Source organism: Didymosphaeria variabile (genome assembly GCF_027946475.1).
Source record: "Didymosphaeria variabile strain IMI 356815 chromosome Unknown scaffold_6, whole genome shotgun sequence".
In the NCBI taxonomy this organism is placed as follows: domain Eukaryota; kingdom Fungi; phylum Ascomycota; class Dothideomycetes; order Pleosporales; family Didymosphaeriaceae; genus Didymosphaeria; species Didymosphaeria variabile.
In genome coordinates, this window is record NW_026611625.1 from 2,933,238 (window position 1) to 2,951,133 (window position 17,896).

Consider the following 17,896-nt stretch of genomic DNA (forward strand, 5'->3'; position numbering starts at 1 on the left):
TGACGCAATTCACAGCTCCATCATTCCGCATTTTAAATCCACAACTTCTCTCGCATGGCCTTATTTTCCCTTGGGCTTCTTGATAACAACCGTATCCTCCTCCGTCAACTCCCACCCTACCCCATCCTTCACCAACTCCGCCCATGCCCTCTCCACACTCCTCTCCACAAATCTCTTATCCGCACTCAAATATCCCCTCCCCAAACACTTCAAAGCATGCAACCTGACCCCCTGCTCCGCAAACTCCATAACACTCCTCTGATACCCATCAACCGCCTTCTTCATCTTCCAAAAAACGACCCAATTATCCGCAACCAGCGCCTTCAGCACCAGCTCTACCCTCCGGTCTTTGTACGCGTATCTAAGCCGCGTTTCGTGTGCCAAGGCAATGTCGCCTTGCCGACACGCTTGATCGAGGACAAGCAGGCCTACGTACTCTTTCAGATCGGGCGGGGAAAGCGGTGTTGCGGCGTGCAGGACGGTGAGGAGGTATGTCAGGGCTGGCAGATACGAAGCCCAGTCTTTGCAGAGGATGGCGGCGTGAATGCCGAAGAAGTATGCGCGGCGCGCGAAGGCGTCTTTGCGGCCGGAAGCAATGATCGCCTCGCGGAGTTTACGGAAGGCACTGAGCACCGTTGCGAGGTCATTTATAGGAGGGCTGTTGAAGTTTGGAGGGGAGGTGGGGAGGGTGTCTGGTGGAGCTGAGGCGGCGGTGGGAAGAGGAAGACCGAGGGCGTTGGTGGAGGGGGCGTCGTTGAGAGTTATGGAGGCGAAGAGGGTGGAGAGCTGCTTTTGGTTGATGGCACAGAGGCGCATGTAGCGCTCGATTAGCTTGGAGAAGTAGAACTCTTGCGTGCGAAAGTCGTTCAGCCTGAGGCGCTCGCGTTAATGGTGAATTTGGCATAAGGAGGGATGGCATGCCTCGTCTCGCCCTTAGAAGGCAGTCCGTACAGCTCGAGCGTATCTGCAGGTGCGGGTTTGAGGCGGTCGCCGCGACGCCATGCGCCTGACGCACCACGACGGCTCGTCGGGCGCAGCTGGTCGTTGGTCCTCGAGGTCATCATGCTTGGGCTGGGTTAGTCGTACAGGTAGGGTTAAGTGGTGATAACGCAGCTCACTCAATGTGCGTTTATAAGCGCAAAGAGAAACGCTGATACGGAAGGAGCATTGTGGCCTTTGTTAACAAGGAAAGTACCTGCTAGCACTAAACCATGACGAACGCAGTCGAAGTCAACCCGCGACATGTTGGAAAGAGGTGATGTCCTACGCGGCGATGGCTCGGAGATGGAGGGGCACAAGCGGAACTACATGTCCACCTGCAACCGCGGCATCGAACTCGCTCGGCAGAGCACATGCCATTCACCTTTCTATTGGATTTGCAGCGCCATTTGCCATGCCGCAAAGTCGATCAAGGTCTTGTTTTCGCTCCTAAACCTCGCAACGGACACCACATGCGGTATAGCGTAGAATATCTTCTCTCAACATCCACGTCGCGTTACCTGTTCCTCAACCTTTCCCAATCATCCATAGAAAGGCAGTATTCCACAACACTCACTAGACATATTGCCACGCCCTGTTCTTTTCCTCATTTTTACATCGGAACATCGTTCGCCGCTATCTCATCATGGACACTGCAAAAGATACCGCTAAGACAATCGCCAAAGGCGAACAAAAGTTGGAACAGAAACTTGAAGAGAAATTGACGGTATTATGGAATGAACTTCCCGCCTGGCAACAAGACAATCACTACATCATATCCGGCTACCGACCGGCGACAAACTCTTACAGCAAGTCATTCGCATCAGTCAGGTCCATCCACAACGAAACCGTCAATATCTGGTCGCACCTCATTGGAGCAATCCTAGCACTCTTTGGATCTGCCGTAATCTATCGCACTCTCGGTCCACGCTACGATTCCGCTACCCGGGAAGATGTAATGGTCTTCTCTTGTTACTTTCTCGGCGCCGTAGCATGCTTGGGTATGAGCGCCACATACCACACCATCTCGAACCACAGCCACGAAGTCGCCGTCTGGGGTAACAAGTTGGATTACCTAGGAATCGTGTTTTTGATATGGGGCAGCTTCATTCCAGTCTTGTATTACGGTTTCCAAAGCGAGCCGCAGTTGATGAAGACGTATGCTGCTATGGTAAGTCTCACTCATGAACGATGTTGGGACTGAGGGCTAAGTTGGGTAAAGATTACGACCCTAGCAGCAGGGACATCCATCGTCTCCGTCCATCCCAAATTCCGTACTCCTGCTCTGCGCCCCTTCCGCGCGCTCATGTTCGTGCTAATGGGCTTGTCGGCTGTGTTTCCCGTCTTGCACGCCCAGCGTCTATACGGCTTATCCCAACTGCGTCAAACGATTGGCCTCGATTGGGTTCTTTTACAGGGCTTACTGTATATCCTTGGAGCGGGAATCTATGCAGCGAGGTTCCCAGAACGGCTTCGGCCCGGTGCGTTTGATATTTGGGGATCTAGTCATCAGATCTTTCATGTCCTGGTTGTGTTGGCGGCGATGAGCCATCTTGTGGGTTTGGTGAAGGCTTTTGATTATGAGCATAGCTCGAGAGGTGGTGTCGAGAAGTTTATGTTTTTGAAGGGGACATGGCGGTAGACACAGGAGGAGACGTTGTACTTAAGATATTTGATCTGGGGAAGGTTGTCATGCTATATAGACCGTGAATCTCAGAGGTATAGGTACTGCCTCTTTCTCCAGGCTCAATCTTTTCACGGCACGATACAGGAAGTGAATTGGAAAAGCGATTAGAATTGTGGTCTAGAATTGACACCAGTGCAGAAGAAGTGTCCTAGACCCTGGAAAGTACGCCGTTTGGCATCCATGTACTCCTCTCCGGTTCAAAGGCATGATGCGAAAGGAATGCATACATCCCCGATAAGAATCGAGAAAACAATTATCGTGGTGCTGTGCTCCGTACCGGTCGACGATTCTAGGAAAACAGAGCTTGCTCTGACTCAAGACGAGCTTGTTCATTACACATGTGGCGGCTTCCCACTGTGGCACTGAGAAGGGACGTAATACTCGAGGGCTAAGTAACCCTACCTAGAGCTCATGCGGAAAGCTCTCGATTAATCCAAGTGCTTCAGCAATTCAGAGGTCGGGCCTGTGAGATAATATTGGGAGCATGAAGCAGCTTCACAACAATTGCTCTTGGGGAGAAACCCAGAAAATACCGACGCTCCGTCCATATGGACCGGCACGGTTGAAACTCATTTGACTGAGTCTAAATCAGTTCGTTTCGTAAGGGGCCCGGAAGTGAGGTTTGCTCGAAGCTACCTAAGGTTTTCGAAAACATCCTGTCGGCACCTGGAGTTGCAACTTGTCACCTGTTGATCGCTCGAGATACAATCGAAATTCGCACTATTACAGAATATCATGTAGCGGACGAAGTCGAATGTTCGACAAGTCGATGTTATCCAGCGAAGTGGGGCCAACACCATCCAATCAAATTCACTCCATAGCCTCCGCCACTAACACCTCCTTCGCTCCCACCTTACAAAGCTCCCATGTACATCGCTCCTACCAATGCGATCCCACAAATACTTTCCGTTTGATATTTAGTTGATGGAGCTCAAAATTAGATCCTCATTACCAATGTTGTCCAGAAGACATCGACATGGTTCGGCTTAGGAAGACACCCGTAAAGCAGATGTCAGGCAAGGCCGAAAGAGCGAGGAGCCAGAGTACAAAAATGACGAAACAATGAAGATGAAAACCATTATCTGCATACCCAGCTCTTGAAGTCCTCAAGTGTTATCAAACCTCTGAAACCAATTCACCACCAAAACCACCAAAATGCTCCTCCTCATCGCCGGCATCACTGGCCACATCGGCCAACACCTCGCCCGTGAGGCCCTCGCCAAAGGTCTCACCGTCCGCGGTCTCGGTCGCTCACCCGACAAGCTCGATCCCAGCATCAAGCTCGAGTCCTTCGTCCAAAGCAGGAACTACTACGACATCCCCGCTTTGGACACCGCCGTGAAGGGCGTTGACGCCATCATCGTCGCCTACATGGGAACCCCCGAACTCCAAGTCGACGGCCATCTTCTCATCCTCCGCGCTGCCGAGCGCGCAGGCGTCCGTGTCTTCCACACCTCAACCTGGACGTTCGACTTCCGCAAAACACGCTTCCTTGAACATGAAAGCTACGACCCGTTTGTAGCCTTCCAGCGCATTGCGGAGCTAACCTCCCCAATAAAGCCGATTTACATGCTCTCTGGCGTGCTCACGGAGGTCCTGTTTAGCGTGGAAGGACGCGCGGATTTCAGTCCCAAGAGCGGGGGCGTATTTGATCCCGAGAGGAAGTGTATGGAGTATTATGGGACGGGGGAGGAGAAGTATCAGTGGACGACTGAGCATGATGCTGCGAAGTTTAGCATCGAGCTTATCATGTCAGAAGAAGCACAGTCCGGAAACGGAGGGTTCTTCAGTGCTTGGTCCGGCGAGCATAGCGTGAAGGAGATTGCGGAGGTGTACGAGAAGGTCCATGGCAAGTCGATCAGCTTGAAGAATATGGGTACCGTGGAGGATCTGGAGGAAAAGGCGTTGGCAGATAGGGCGAGGGGTACCCCGGCGGGTTTTTGGGGATATATCGGGGCGTTCTATCAACTGTTCACGATCAATGGGCGGTGGGTGCTGACGGATGAAAATCTGTTTCCAAAAGTGGAGAGAACGAGTCTGGAGGATTTCTTTAAGCAGTCGAACGTGTAGTGCTGTTGTGATTGGTATACAAGCGTACACAATGGGAAGGGTATATATCTATTCATGGTAGCTTTTGCGTGTCTGAAATATGCACCTAGAATGGTCATTAGAATTCCTGAATTGAGCTGCAAATTGGTATGTTTTGTCTCAAATCGGTTGTACTGTAAAAAGCAAATCACCTGAGACAAGGCAAAGACAACGGCCCAAGCCGAATACGATGTGCCTACGAAGCTTCAGCCAAGCAGCCCAACTCTCTAAGAACGCCTCGCCAATGGAAATACCACCACTAATAGGACGCCGTATCCCATGCAATCAAATACCGTATCCGAAAGTTCTGTAAAGCAACGCTTCAATACTCATTGAAATACTCTAGGCTGGCGGACTCGCTGCTTTCACAGCAGGCTTGGGCTTCGTCTGAGCAGCGATTTGCTCGTCCGATGGCAGTTCCGGTAGCGGGCTCAGCCAACCACGACCTTTGTCATATGAGGCGACGGCTCTGACCAGTTTAATAAACACGTTCATGTTGCTCTTGTCCACACGTTCCCGGAATTTGTTGATGAGGGTCTGGATCGGCATGCCTTCGGGTGGAAGGGCATTGTAGATCTCGCTTGCAGACGGAAGGCGGCTCTCTGTAAGGTATGTAATTAGCAGACTGTTCAACTTGAGAAGCATTATTAATAGATCAAACGTACGAGGAGTGACCGGTGCGCCACCGGGAGCCGCCGGACTGCCAGCACGGCTCCCATTGACCTGCGCCGCTGGACTTCCCGCACGGCTGGCTGAGGGGCTGGCACCAGGGGTACCGCCGAGGCGGACCTTGAGCTTGTGCTTCTTCGGCTTGCCAGCATCTGTCATCTCACTGTCGCTACCAGACGCAGCTCCTGTACGCAAGGGTATAGCCTTGCGCGAACCGTCTGCGTTCTTCTCGTGCTTCTTCTTGTGCTTCTTACGCGCAGATTCATTGCCGCTGGCTTCAGACAGGTTCGGGGAGCCCGGCGCGGGCCGCTTCTTCTTGTTGATGTCGGTAGAACGGGGCGCGGGGGTCGAGCCACCCTTGGTGGAGGCACCAGAGACGGTCTTGTCGCCCTCAGGAGCCTTGCCAGTTTGCTCAGCAGCCTTCTTCTCCTCTTCCTCTTTGACTCTCTGCCGCTCCGTCTCCGAGTCTGTCTCGCTGTATTCGGAGTCGCTGCCTGCGTAGTCATAGTTCTTCTCACGCTTGACAAGGGATTTTCTGATTTCTGCCTCGAGAGACTTCTCCTCTTCCTCCTTCTTCTCACGTTCTTCTTGTGCCCAGATCTGTCGCTCATCCCGGAGATCAAAAGCAGCAGCCCCGAGCTGATCACGCTTGAGCTTCTCTTGCGCCTCCTTGACAGTTTCATCATCGCCATCAAAGAGACCGTTCAGGCCCTCTTCGTCGTCGGCAAAGTCCTCCTCAATGTTAAAGTCAATGTCGTCGGCGTCTGCCTCACGCTTGACTCTAGGCATATCGTCATCATCGAGGCGTTTGATCCTGCCCTCATCGTCGTCTCCCCCTCCTACCCTCGTACGAATTTGCCGTGCGCGTGATACCTTATCTTTCTCCATCTCTTCTTTGAATTTCTTCCTCTCGCGCGCTTCGAAGTATGAGTCCTTCTTCGCTTTCAAGAGATCGGAGTCCTCGGTCGACTTGGCCTTGGTTTTGGCATTGAAACGGTACCAGCGCTCCAAGGGTGCGAGTTGAATGACTGGAAGTTGATCTGGCCCATTCTCCACTGTGAGCATGACATGCTTTTCAGACATCTCCGACTCATACAGTCCTACCCAGGTCTGCTTGTTGTCATCGTCTTCTAGATGCCAAGGTAAAGTCTCCTCGTATCGCAGCAGCTGGCGCTTCTTCGCCTCGGGCGTGTCATCCGGGCGGTACTTTTGCTCCGTCTTCTTGCCAAAGGGTTTCCCCTTGGTGGTTCCGGTGGGCGCGATTTGGGCCTGGATGCCCTCGCGCTTGAGTCGCCGTGCCTCCTTCTCCTCTTCCTGGCGTTCGCGCTCCCTGGCCTCCTCTACGTCTTCCTCTTTCTCTTCATCCTCTGCGCCCTTGCCACCGGGTGGCGCACGTTGGTCACGACGATGGAGGCGGACGGGCGGCGTGAACTGCTGCTCACTCTGGATGTTGACGCGGTCCTTGGCCTGCAGCCTCATGACGTGATGGCGCAGCTCTTTGAGATCTTTTCTCGTAACAACCAGCGGATACGACGAGGCACCAGCGTCGATGAACTCATTGCGGAGCTGCTCAATACTAATGGGCGTGTTGGGAGCATCGCGCTGGTTCAGTTGAGTAAGCGAAGTGACCGGGCGTGAGACGTTCTTGAGCGGCCGCTGGGGAGCGCGCAGCACGCTCGCTGCTGGACGCGGCCGGCGGCGTTTCGCAACGGGAGCTGGCGCTGGTGCGGCGGGCACAGCGTTCGTGGGAGGGGGTGGTCCTCCGATCATCGCGCGGATCGTCGTTCTGAACGAGTGTGTGTGTCTATCCGGAGTGTCTCAGACGTGTTGGTGTCTGTGGGTGGAAGAATAAAGGTGTTTGGTGGAGTGATAAAGAAAGAGGCCGCAGCTTTGTTACTTACCATGCGAACGACGTCGGGGCCCGTATGCCAAGAGTAATAGCGCGCGGCGGGCGTCCAGGGGTCCGTGTGCTAGCCAGACCCTGTAATTCACCTTTGGCACCTGCGTCGCGTGCCCACAAACACAGCATGAGCCGAGAAAGTCGCAGCGCATTCGTGGTCATCCAATTGGCCTGGTGCGCACGTGCCGTCGTACATTACCGTCTTCCTAGGGCCTAATCTGGGTTTATGTCGAACAGTTTAGTTGCTCTTTACTATAGTGCAGGTTGAGAATCATCACAACTTCTCAACATGGCAGAACAGCAGGCGCAAGGGAGTTTGGAGGACCAGCTGCGCAACATGATCCTCACCAACGTCACCATCGGCAGCCATTCGGACTCAGCAACCGGCCAAATGTCGAATTCCCATCAGCAACAGCCAAGGACACGAGGCCGAGGAAGAGGGCGCGGACGGCCGTACTCACATCGTGGAAGATCGAATCATTGGGTTGAAAGCGAGCATCGACATCGAGAATTCCCTGCTGCACCTCCCGAGCAGAACATGGCGCCGCAACCGCCTCACCGGGATCATATGCTTGTAGGTAATGGGCCTCAGCTTCTTCAACGACCGTACGATCCGAATAGAAATGTCTCAAACATTGCGCAGTCTACCGTGCCCTCCCGACCATTTGCCCCTCCCGGACATCAGCCGTATCGTGGTCGAGGCATGAGGAGTCCGTACGCCAATACATTGAACGCAAGCTTCCAACCGCGCCAGGTCTTAGATCCCACTCTCCAGGTCAAATACCTAGACAATCTAGCTTCCCAGGAGATACCGAAAGCAGAGATGACGAAACAAGAGTTCGAAGAGAAGGAAGCATTCAGGCAGCAACTGGAAGCGGTCTGTCACAAGGACTTCGCCGACAAGTACACTGGTGATATTGCTTCCATCAAACTAGTCCCGTTTGGCAGTTTAGCATCTGGATTTGCCACTCCGGGGTCAGATATGGATCTTGCTATAGTTCCAGAGTGGAAAGACCGTTCGAAATCGCTCGAAGCGGGCATCGACCGGAACATTCCGCGCTTGTTGGAACGCGCCATTCTCGACGCGAAGATGGGAGGGCGTCTGCTGACTAGGACACGCGTGCCTATCATAAAAGTATGCCAGAAACCTACCGACGAGTTATACAATGCTCTCTTTGAAGAACGTCATAAATGGGACCAACTGCCGGAGGAAGAACAGTATCCGCCATCTGCTGCTTCTGGTGCCGCCTCCCAGAATCCGACCCAGCCTCATGGACAGGTGAAGTCTCCACAAGTCAACGACTCGCAAGATTTCCCCACGCTCGCGGAGGCAAAGGCTGTCAAAGGCGCCGCGCGGACACCGACGAGCGTGAAAGTCGTTGATCACGCTGATAATAGCAAGGCGGAAGTAGTGAAGTCACCAGCAACCGACATCCCCAAAGAAAACAATGGTCCTAAAGAAACTGGAGACACCGCTGAAGCCTCGAAAGACCGTCATCCCCGCGCCCCCAGAAAGTGGCTGCGAGAGAAGAAACTTGGTCCACTCGACTTCCCAAAGCAGGGGGTTGGAATCCAATGCGACATAAACTTCGAGAACCCGCTTGCAATCCATAACACAGAGCTACTACGTTGTTACTCACTTGCAGACCCACGCGTACGCCCCATGGTCCTCTTCGTTAAAGCATGGGCCAAGCGCCGCAAGATTAACAGCGCCTACTCTGGCACCCTGTCCTCGTACGGATGGGTACTCATGGTCCTCCACTACCTCGTAAACATGGCTTCCCCACCCGTCTGCCCAAACCTCCAAATAAGCTGGCGCCCAACTACAGCCAAAGCCGAAGACATACTAAACCTCCTCCACGAGACCACCGTCGGCGGCTACGCCGTGCGTTTCTGGCGTGACGAAACTACCATCGCGCACCTCGCCAACACCGGCCAACTCACCCGCAACACGCAGTCCATCGGCGAGCTCCTGCGTGGGTTCTTCCAGTACTACGCTTCCATCCCGCAGCCCAACGCCTACGGCCAGAAGCAGTGGTGCTTTTTCTGGGCGACTGAAGTTCTCAGTCTCAGGACACCCGGTGGTATACGCCAGAAGACTGAGAAGGGCTGGACGAAGGCGACGACCACGATTTCGAATGGGAAGGAGGTGAGGCAGCGTTATTTGTTCTCCATCGAGGATCCGTTTGAGTTAGATCACAATGTCGCGCGCACGGTTACACATGATGGTATTGTGGCTATACGGGACGAGCTGAGGCGTGCGGGTCGGATATTGAATGCTGTGGGGAGGGGACAAACACCCGAGGATGGCTTGTTCGATGAAGTGGTCGAGCAGGTGCCTCCAGTGACGCCGAACAAGACCGACGCCGAGCCTGAGACAGCGGCGCCTGTGGCAGGGGGAGCTGGTGCTGGTGAACCTGGCCTTGGGGTTGAGCCTAGTGCTGCGGTCGCTGCCGCAGACGTTCCTGCACCTGGAGCTGGAGCTGGAGCTGATAAGCCGAACTAAGAGGCATACTGGTCGTGGAATTGATCGTCTTGCACAGCATTTCATTGCTGAAGTAATGTCAGCATTACGGAGGCATTCATGTGGGAGATGAGCACCAGAGACCGACGGCGGGATAACAGGCAACTATAGACGTCCTGTATACGTCAGCTCATGGGATATTGAGGTATGATTATCCTTGGAAGCATTGACTACGAAGAGCAGCTTCCACACTGTCTCTGTATATGTTTCATGTGCATATTTAGTTAGCATAGCTGCAGAGAAAAGAAACGAATAAATAAGCATGTGCAACGAAGGAGTGAAGCTTTGTCTCAGGGGCGTTGGTCACAGAAGTGGGCAATGTGATGAAACATTGGCAATTGTGACGTGCATTATTCTCTGCACTGTTATATTCGAGGGTTTCCATGATTTCGTACAGTAGCACGACCAAAAAAGACATGCCGTGAGATTATAGTACCATGCCATTCTGGAGCTCTGCCGTTCCCAGTTAACTCCCAACACTTGACGACTCGTAGCGCCGTTCCCCCAGCACCCGTCAACTTAGCAATCAAGCGGTCGTCGTCCTCGGCTCGGCCATGTGCGTGTTGGTAGGGTGCGCGGCAGTCGTGATCTTGAGCTCGCCTTTCTCGATGTCACGTTGCAGTTGGTCGAGACGCGAGCTACCGCCCTTTGTCTTCCAGGCTGGTATGCCATTGTCGAACACCTCGTCCATCTCCTCGAGCGTCTTGCCCTTGGTCTCCGGAGCAGTGAGAAACATCTACACAGTGAGTCAGTACCAATATGCGATCCTTACCGAAGGGAACAACTTACATGGATGAACGCAAGGCCGTTGAACGTAGCGAAGATCATGTACATCTTCCAGTTGATGCTCCATAGAAGCGGGGGCACGCCGAACGCGAGAATGCAGTTCCAGAGCCAGTTGGAGGCTGTAGCAAGAGAGACAGCCTTAGCCCTTACCTTAGCAGGGAAGATCTCACTTGGGTACGTCCATGAGGTTGGACCCCAGGTGGTGGCGAAGCTGGCGACGAAAAGGTACGAGCAAGCGACGATGCCTTGTGAAACGCTCTTGTGGTCGACGATGCGCCAAGAAGTGTTCTTGTCGGGATCGGCCCAGGGCTCTCCGTACGCCGCCTGGAGCGCACCTGAGATGAAGAGCCAAGACATCATCAGGAAAGAACCTATCAACAGTGCTGGACGACGGCCGAACTTATCGAGGTACAGAATGGCTGGCAGGGTCATAGCCACGTTGATGATGTACTGGATGGAAGAGGTGAGCAGTGGATCCGCGATGTTGGCTCCCTTCATGATGTAGACGATGTAGTACATCCTAAGTGTGGTATATAAGTCATTGACACGTCAAAATCGCGGGGAGTACTTACATGATGTTCATGCCGCACAGCTGACTCCACATCTGAATGCTCATGCCGAGAATGACACGCTTGAGGATGCGCGGTTTGACTAGGGCGCCGAATGATGTCTCGGCCTGCTCACGCTCGAAGGCAAGGGCCTCTTCGATTTCCTTGTATTCGGCCAGGACCTTGGGGTGGTTCACGTCACCACCGCCGTGGAGGTGAGCCAGGACCTGAACAGCCTCCTCCCAACGATCCTTCGACGCCAGCCAACGCGGGGAGTAGGGGAAGAAGAACATGCCGACGAGTAGAATGAATCCAGGGACCATCTGGATGCCCCACGGGATGCGAAAGGCCGATGTGCCCTGGTCAGGGTGCTCTGGACCTCCATCGACGAATGAGGCACCGTATTGAATGAAGTATTGGATCAAGATACCCCTAGCGAGCGTGAGAAATGATTCCATGGTTCGCGAACGGAGCTAGTAACGTAAGGGTCTGCACTTACCAGGTGATGGCCCATTGTTGTAGGGAGACCACGCGACCGCGGATTTCTTTGCGAGCAATCTCTGACTGGTACACGGGAACGATCGCTGAGGCGATACCAATTGAAATACCCGAAACCACGCGGCCAAAGCAGAGAAGAGCTACGCCGTTGGCTGCAGTTTGGAAGATGGAGCCGATAATCCAGATCAAGGCGGCGACCTGAATGGCAGTACGACGAGAGAGTTTATCGGCGATGAATGAGGACGCCAGTGAGCCAACCAAAGAGCCCGCGGGCATCGACGCGGTGATACCACCTTGATGATAACCGGCAGCTGCGATGTTCAGTTTGATGATATGGTTTGTTTATGCGCCTCACTTACGGTTGCCGAAGTAGTTCTTGTAGCCATTCGTGCCCAGAACGCCCGACATGGAGGAGATATCGAAGCCGAAACTGTTTGCGCGAAGTCAGCGTACGTCTGAAAGGTGAGGAAGGTTACGGTAACCATGTGGAAGACATGACTACTGCATCCAGGAGCTACGTACAGCCCACCGCCGATGGCGGCGAACGAGCAAATGGCGTAAGTATTGTAGAACGTCTATCGAGAATTAGCATAGCATGTTGATGGAGGGTGAGACTGGTTGAGCTTACCTTCATCTTGCCAATTGGTTAGAAGTGGGTCGACGGGTCGTAAGAGAAGCAGAAGGAGCTGCAGGGCGGGCAAGGACTTTATGGTTGGGCGTTTGGTTCAACCGCGTGATGGGTGGCCTGCGCGCTCCTGCGTGTGCCAAGGAAGTCCATTCACCTGCAAACGCAGGACGGCGTCGACGCTGGTTGGCGTTCCGCGAGGGTCACCAGATCCTGCTACGACTCACCCCGCAAACAAGCATTCGTATAGAAGCGGAGGTGTAATGCGGTGCCAATGTCTGGGGAAATTCAGGGGCCCCTGCTCGTTCGTTAATACGCTGCAGCCACTGCCACCAATCGAGTGGCCTGAGCATCGCACCTTCCACCTAGAGCAGTGCTTGTCTACACATGTCTCGCCCGTCCCACCGGACGCCTAACCTTGGGATCTGGTCATGTTGTGGAAGCGAGTAAAACTTCTGTTCCCTCGTAGCTCGTAGCTCGTCGAACATGTCAAACGCGGTTGTGATATGTCTGAAGATGATAGAAGCAGGTGGTCATGACTTCAATTCGACATAACGAGGGAACGATATGAGGCCTTCGCTTGGGCCACGCGGAGACGGCAGACAGGAATGCAGGCTGCGACGGGTGCCATGCAGCAGAATGGCACAGCCTGAGCCTGATCGGCGCGCCAACCGGTTTCCTGATCCTTTGCATAGCTGCATCCGCTACCCTGGCGACTAAGTTGGAGTCTCTTTTCCCGACGAGCGCATTATTCTATTGTTGACATCTTCAAAAGTAGAGCTGATGTGCTCCTGCGCACGAGCTGAAGGGCCCTTATGTTGTGTCACACGTTCAAGTGGTCGAAGGTTGGGGTTGAGTGCGATCGACGTCTGACGGTACCGGCGCCACTGCAACGGTGCGGAGGAAGCCTAACTGGAAGGCGTCTAGCATTAGTTCCGCTCAGGGATACGACCAGGATGCCTCGTAAGGATATACACAGTACGAAGGGTCTCGGAGCGATCGCTCATGAGAAAGCCTACCGGTCGCCAATGACAGTCCACGAGTGTCAATGCCCAGGAAGGATTCAGACCTGAAGCGCGGGTAACAGGCGTGTGGAGTACGATATCCGGCAACTCAGCCGGTGAGCGCTTTCCACCTACCACATCGATGCCACCCGACAGGCGGGACGTGTGCTGGTACAACAAAAAAGAGATTGGTTGCCCAGGACGCCAACACTCAGTGAACGAGTGTAACCAATCACAATTGTAATGGCGACGTGTTAAGGCGACAGCCAGACTGGGCTCATACCAATAGCGCGAGGACGACCTCGGGTTGCGGAACGACATTATCGGGAGCAACAACTGCTCCCATCTGGCACTGCGGATGCTGGAGGATATTGACTGAACTTGGTGTTGACGAACCGAGATCACGTAGTGACTTGTCCAAAGGTGGGCAAGAACTACCTGAGCCTTGGCAAGCCTGTACACTTAACAAGACTCGCTGGCTGGTCCGAAACGTCTTCTACTACGAATACTAAAAGCATTTGTATTCCAAACCACCTTCTTTAGTGCTGTTGCAGGGCACACGGCATCATGTACCTCACACCTTATCTTGCTCCAATCTTTCCAACACTGTGAACGGGACACGAACTTTCTTGCGTCGCTGGTTGCGTCGTTATTAGAAGAGAAGGGCCTCGCTGCAACATCAGAACTATGGGTCGCCCTGCAAGAAAATGAAAGGCGTCGAAGCATCATCTGTCGTGGAGCCCAAAACACTTGACGATAAGCAATGCATCGGAGATCTACAATATATTACGGCGGGCACATGATACTGGCACGACGGATGCTGTGTGAGCGTGGCTTGCACACGATACTTCTAGATGTTGATAGACTGCCTTGGACTACCATGCGCAAAGCACTCACCGGAGCTTTCTTCATGCACTTAAGCTACCAGCGACCATACGCATAGGCATCCGGTTTATGACGCGCTGCGCTACACTTGTCACTTTTCAGGCACTTTCGCGCGTTGGCTGTCAACGCAGCGATGGCTGAGGAGGCGGCAACACCAAAGTAAAGCCACGTAGTCGCTTACGAATTGCAGTTTCTTCAACATTAACTACAGCAGTCTCGAAGGTTAGTCCAAATTGCATAACTATTTGATTAGCCTTCAGTGATCCATGGAGTCGTCCTTCACTGTAAGGCGGTGTCGACAAACATTCTCGGGAACTACAGCACTGCACAACTGCCATGACAGAAAACCATAGGCTCTTTCCAAGATGTTCAAGCTGGTGTGAAAGTATCGTCCATTGCACGCGTGTTCTGCGTTTGAGCCTCGTGCTGCCATCCCCTTCTCCTGCATGTTGCCCCCACCACTTTCGCCTCATGTATCTCTATCCAGCATCGTCAAGCCCACTCTGGAAGCAGCATCCCGGTGTTATGTTTACTATTCGCTGCACGTCATCCCAGGCGAGCCAGTAGCATCCGAGCTAGCCAACAACCCCGAGCCAGTCGCCCCAATAACCCGCAACTATCGCTCTCTCCTTGAATACCTTCTATTGCAGTTTCGGCACGAGAGAAAAGAAGGCGCATTGTCTGCGGGTCAACCATTCTCACGTAAAGCGGCTCTCTCCTGGTCGGCGGCTGCCGATTGGCGCAAAGCATGAACTAACACAAAGCCTCCTGCATGGCGGGCACATGCTGACGATGGCAGCTGAACTAGCAGAGTACTAAGACCCTTGAGCGCAAGTATCTTGTCCGAAAAGGAAGCAACTTATAAGTTGTACTGTACATCATCGCGCCTATACTGCACAAAGCACGCCGTTTTCAATACGCAGAAACAGTGCCACTCCAGCTTCCATTCGTCCTCTCGACCTTATACTCGCCACACGGTCCTATCAATAGCACTCGGAACGACTTGGTGCATCTTCAACACCATTGCACAAGTGCCCAGGACTGAAAACGCTGGCTAATTGCTTCCCATCCCCGTTACCAACGCATCAACCGACACTGTCCGAGACTCACTTTCTAAGTATCAACGATAATAGCACAGTCGACCTTATCCACGTACTTCCCAAAAAAGAGACTTATACCGACTCAGGCGTGCGATTTTCAACAGCGAACGGTGATCCTAACCCCCTTTCTATATGACCGCAAGGAGGGACATAGTCGTCGAAAACTACAGGATATCCGCAGTCTCAGGCGTCTGGCTTCACACCGGATCGGCGATTGGCGTCCCCTGATTCCGAGAACTTCTCACCTCCGTTCCGGAACATCCTGCTTTCCCCATCCTCGTGCAGATGGGGCGTCACACTACCAGCGCCGCTTTCGCTCGAACGAGCTTTACTACGTGCGATGTGTTCGTGCTCGCGCTCGAATATATGGACGCCAGAACGATGCCATCTCCCGAGCAACTGATCGAGAGTACAAGGCCGTGGTATTTAGATGCCGAAACAATATGGTGGCGGAAGTTCACGCTGGGGCTGAGATGACACACGGCTATCTTGAACAGCTGCATACAAGTTGGAAAGTACTAACAGAGTTATGACATCTGCGGTATTGGGGGTCAATACAAGAATGGAATAACATGCAAGAGGACGAGCATATCCGTGTAGACATCAACGTCGCCATCCGGTCCATGTCACCTCCAGTACTGACCTGATGATAACCGAACTTGCTTATCTTGGTGCAGCAGTAAGTGCTTTTGCATCTTTGAGGAGCCTTTCGGCCCCATGGCGAGGTCGCTAATGCAAAGCTATAGCTTCCTTTTCTTGTCTTCTAGATCGGCTAGGACAGCAGCAGCGAGCGCAGCACATTCGGTGGGAGCACTTCCCCCCAAGCTGATCCTGGAGGCAACAAAGGCCTCTGAGTCAAGAACTCCTGTCAGCTTGGGAGCTGTGCAGGCATGAACGCGTTGTCCACGAGAAGCGAGTCACACAGTTCACCACCGCGTATACCGGCACACTTGCGGGCAGCGAGCAGATGGGGGACAATCTCACGATCATTACGGAAGCTTAGACAATGCGGCAATGAGAGCATCTGCCAACGCATTCGCGGTGGACTAGTGTTGCCCGGCTGAGCTACGCATAGTGATTACATTGAAACCAATGGTTGCAACGATCACACGCAGCAAACCGATGGCTTCGACCGCGTGTTCGAGTGATAGATGGCGGACATAGACCTGGTCGATGTCGGTTCTCACTGGTAGGTCGTGCCTTCCTCTACCTCCACCGTCCATTTGACACACAAAGAGTGCAGGAACCGAACGTATGAATCATTGGAGGCGATAGTCATACAGCGAGAGGGCGCTGAGTACAAATGAAGCTCGCTGTAATGATTGATCACGTCAAACTATGAGCTTTGTGCAGCTATAACGGACGTATGCAAGAACAAGGTGAAGAGTGGGAGGCGTTGAAGATATGAATGGTGTGTTGTCATAAGTTCAAGTAGACTACCCTGTTAATGAGCCATCATGATCCCAAGTATGGCGTCCGTCCTTCCCAATGCAATCCCTGAACTCCAAATGCAGTATTAGATTGATAAGAATAAACCTTGCTGTGGTCAAGCAGCAGTCGATAGAGAACCCTCTCCCAGCACCCGCGCAACAATGATATATGATATGAGCGTGCCGATAACGATCCTCCACTTGTTGCGGCCCAGCCAGCTCTGGCCCACTTCCCGCGCAACCTGGCCTTGCTGAACAACAGCACCAACCGTAGTTGCGCTGCCATTCGCCCGCTTCCTCAGACCCGCCATGTCCGGCGAGCAATGCGGTTGTGATGACGAGCTGAGAGGGAGGCCGGTTTGCGGGTTGATGCGCTTCTCTTTCATCCATTTCTGGTTCTCTTCGTCCAACTCCGGCCACTCAGCGCGGAACTTCGTGCCACCATCACCGGCTTTGATAGCGCCTGCACCGCGAGAGCCGTTGTTCTGAGCCTTGGAGCCTCCGCCTGTGCTGTTCCACCACCGTGTACGCTGCGCGAACAACTTGCGCTCCGCGTCCGACGCCCGCACTGATCCGGTTGTCATCTCCTCGCTCGTCATGAAACTCAGCAGTCCCGTCAGGATAGTGCTGACCTCCCATGCGGGGTTGAAGCTCTTAGGGTGGAAGTCGGAGATGCTGAGACAAAGGCGAGTGCTGGGTTGGAAGCGACCAGACGGTGTGTGCATGCGGATGGCGGGTGGAGCGAAAGGATAGTCTGGCGGAAACATAAGGGTGCCCCAGTACTGGCCGCCATCGTACGGCGTGTCGGGCGGGCCGGTCAGGATATAGTGCCACTCGAGGATGTTCTTCTCGGACGGGTGCGCGATGATGTAGGGCGGGGGAGACTTGGAGATGGTCGCATATTCTCGTGTGAGGCGCTTGGTCGCTGCAGGCGTAGCCATAGTGTATGTGTGCGAGAGGAGTAGATGAGAGGCTGAGGAAGTGACTGCGAGTCGCGTGCACTAGGAGGTGCCGTCGGACTTTGGGTGAGGTGGTCCGCTCGTATAGGGCGCAGGCGAAGAAGATATAAGGAAGACGTCACAGGGCGTTTGTAGGATTTTATCTCTGTGGTAGTCACTTCCGATCGTCTCTGGTGAAGTAAAAGAGGCGATTTCTTGCGGGAAGGGACGATGGT

General features: G+C 53.6%; 6 protein-coding genes across 6 annotated transcripts; 2 read left to right on the top strand and 4 right to left on the bottom strand.

Moving 5' to 3' along the window:
• Window positions 1-60: 60 nt before the first annotated feature.
• N0V89_008876 (uncharacterized protein) lies at window positions 61-1,064 on the bottom strand (the record flags this gene model as incomplete). The annotated part of the gene is made up of 2 exons (XM_056217629.1): window positions 61-871; window positions 952-1,064. 2 exons carry the CDS (start codon window positions 1,062-1,064, stop codon window positions 61-63), a joined length of 924 nt encoding a protein of 307 aa, XP_056069185.1.
• A 2,756-nt stretch (window positions 1,065-3,820) lies between these two features.
• N0V89_008877 (uncharacterized protein) lies at window positions 3,821-4,735 on the top strand (the record flags this gene model as incomplete). The annotated part of the gene is made up of 1 exon (XM_056217630.1): window positions 3,821-4,735. The coding sequence occupies one exon, from the start codon at window positions 3,821-3,823 to the stop codon at window positions 4,733-4,735; it is 915 nt and encodes a 304-aa protein (XP_056069186.1).
• A 360-nt stretch (window positions 4,736-5,095) lies between these two features.
• TFG1 (transcription factor IIF subunit tfg1) lies at window positions 5,096-7,192 on the bottom strand (the record flags this gene model as incomplete). Its single annotated transcript, XM_056217631.1, has 1 exon — window positions 5,096-7,192. One exon carries the CDS (start codon window positions 7,190-7,192, stop codon window positions 5,096-5,098), a length of 2,097 nt encoding a protein of 698 aa, XP_056069187.1.
• Window positions 7,193-7,890: 698 nt separating this feature from the next.
• Window positions 7,891-9,828, top strand: N0V89_008879 (uncharacterized protein; the record flags this gene model as incomplete). Its single annotated transcript, XM_056217632.1, has 1 exon — window positions 7,891-9,828. One exon carries the CDS (start codon window positions 7,891-7,893, stop codon window positions 9,826-9,828), a length of 1,938 nt encoding a protein of 645 aa, XP_056069188.1.
• A 544-nt stretch (window positions 9,829-10,372) lies between these two features.
• HGT1_2 (high affinity glucose transporter) lies at window positions 10,373-12,312 on the bottom strand (the record flags this gene model as incomplete). The annotated part of the gene is made up of 7 exons (XM_056217633.1): window positions 10,373-10,582; window positions 10,636-11,152; window positions 11,205-11,612; window positions 11,680-11,989; window positions 12,038-12,108; window positions 12,201-12,253; window positions 12,307-12,312. 7 exons carry the CDS (start codon window positions 12,310-12,312, stop codon window positions 10,373-10,375), a joined length of 1,575 nt encoding a protein of 524 aa, XP_056069189.1.
• Window positions 12,313-16,838: 4,526 nt separating this feature from the next.
• UBC6_1 (Ubiquitin-conjugating enzyme E2 6) lies at window positions 16,839-17,663 on the bottom strand (the record flags this gene model as incomplete). Its single annotated transcript, XM_056217634.1, has 1 exon — window positions 16,839-17,663. The coding sequence occupies one exon, from the start codon at window positions 17,661-17,663 to the stop codon at window positions 16,839-16,841; it is 825 nt and encodes a 274-aa protein (XP_056069190.1).
• Between the last annotated feature and the right edge of the window lie 233 nt (window positions 17,664-17,896).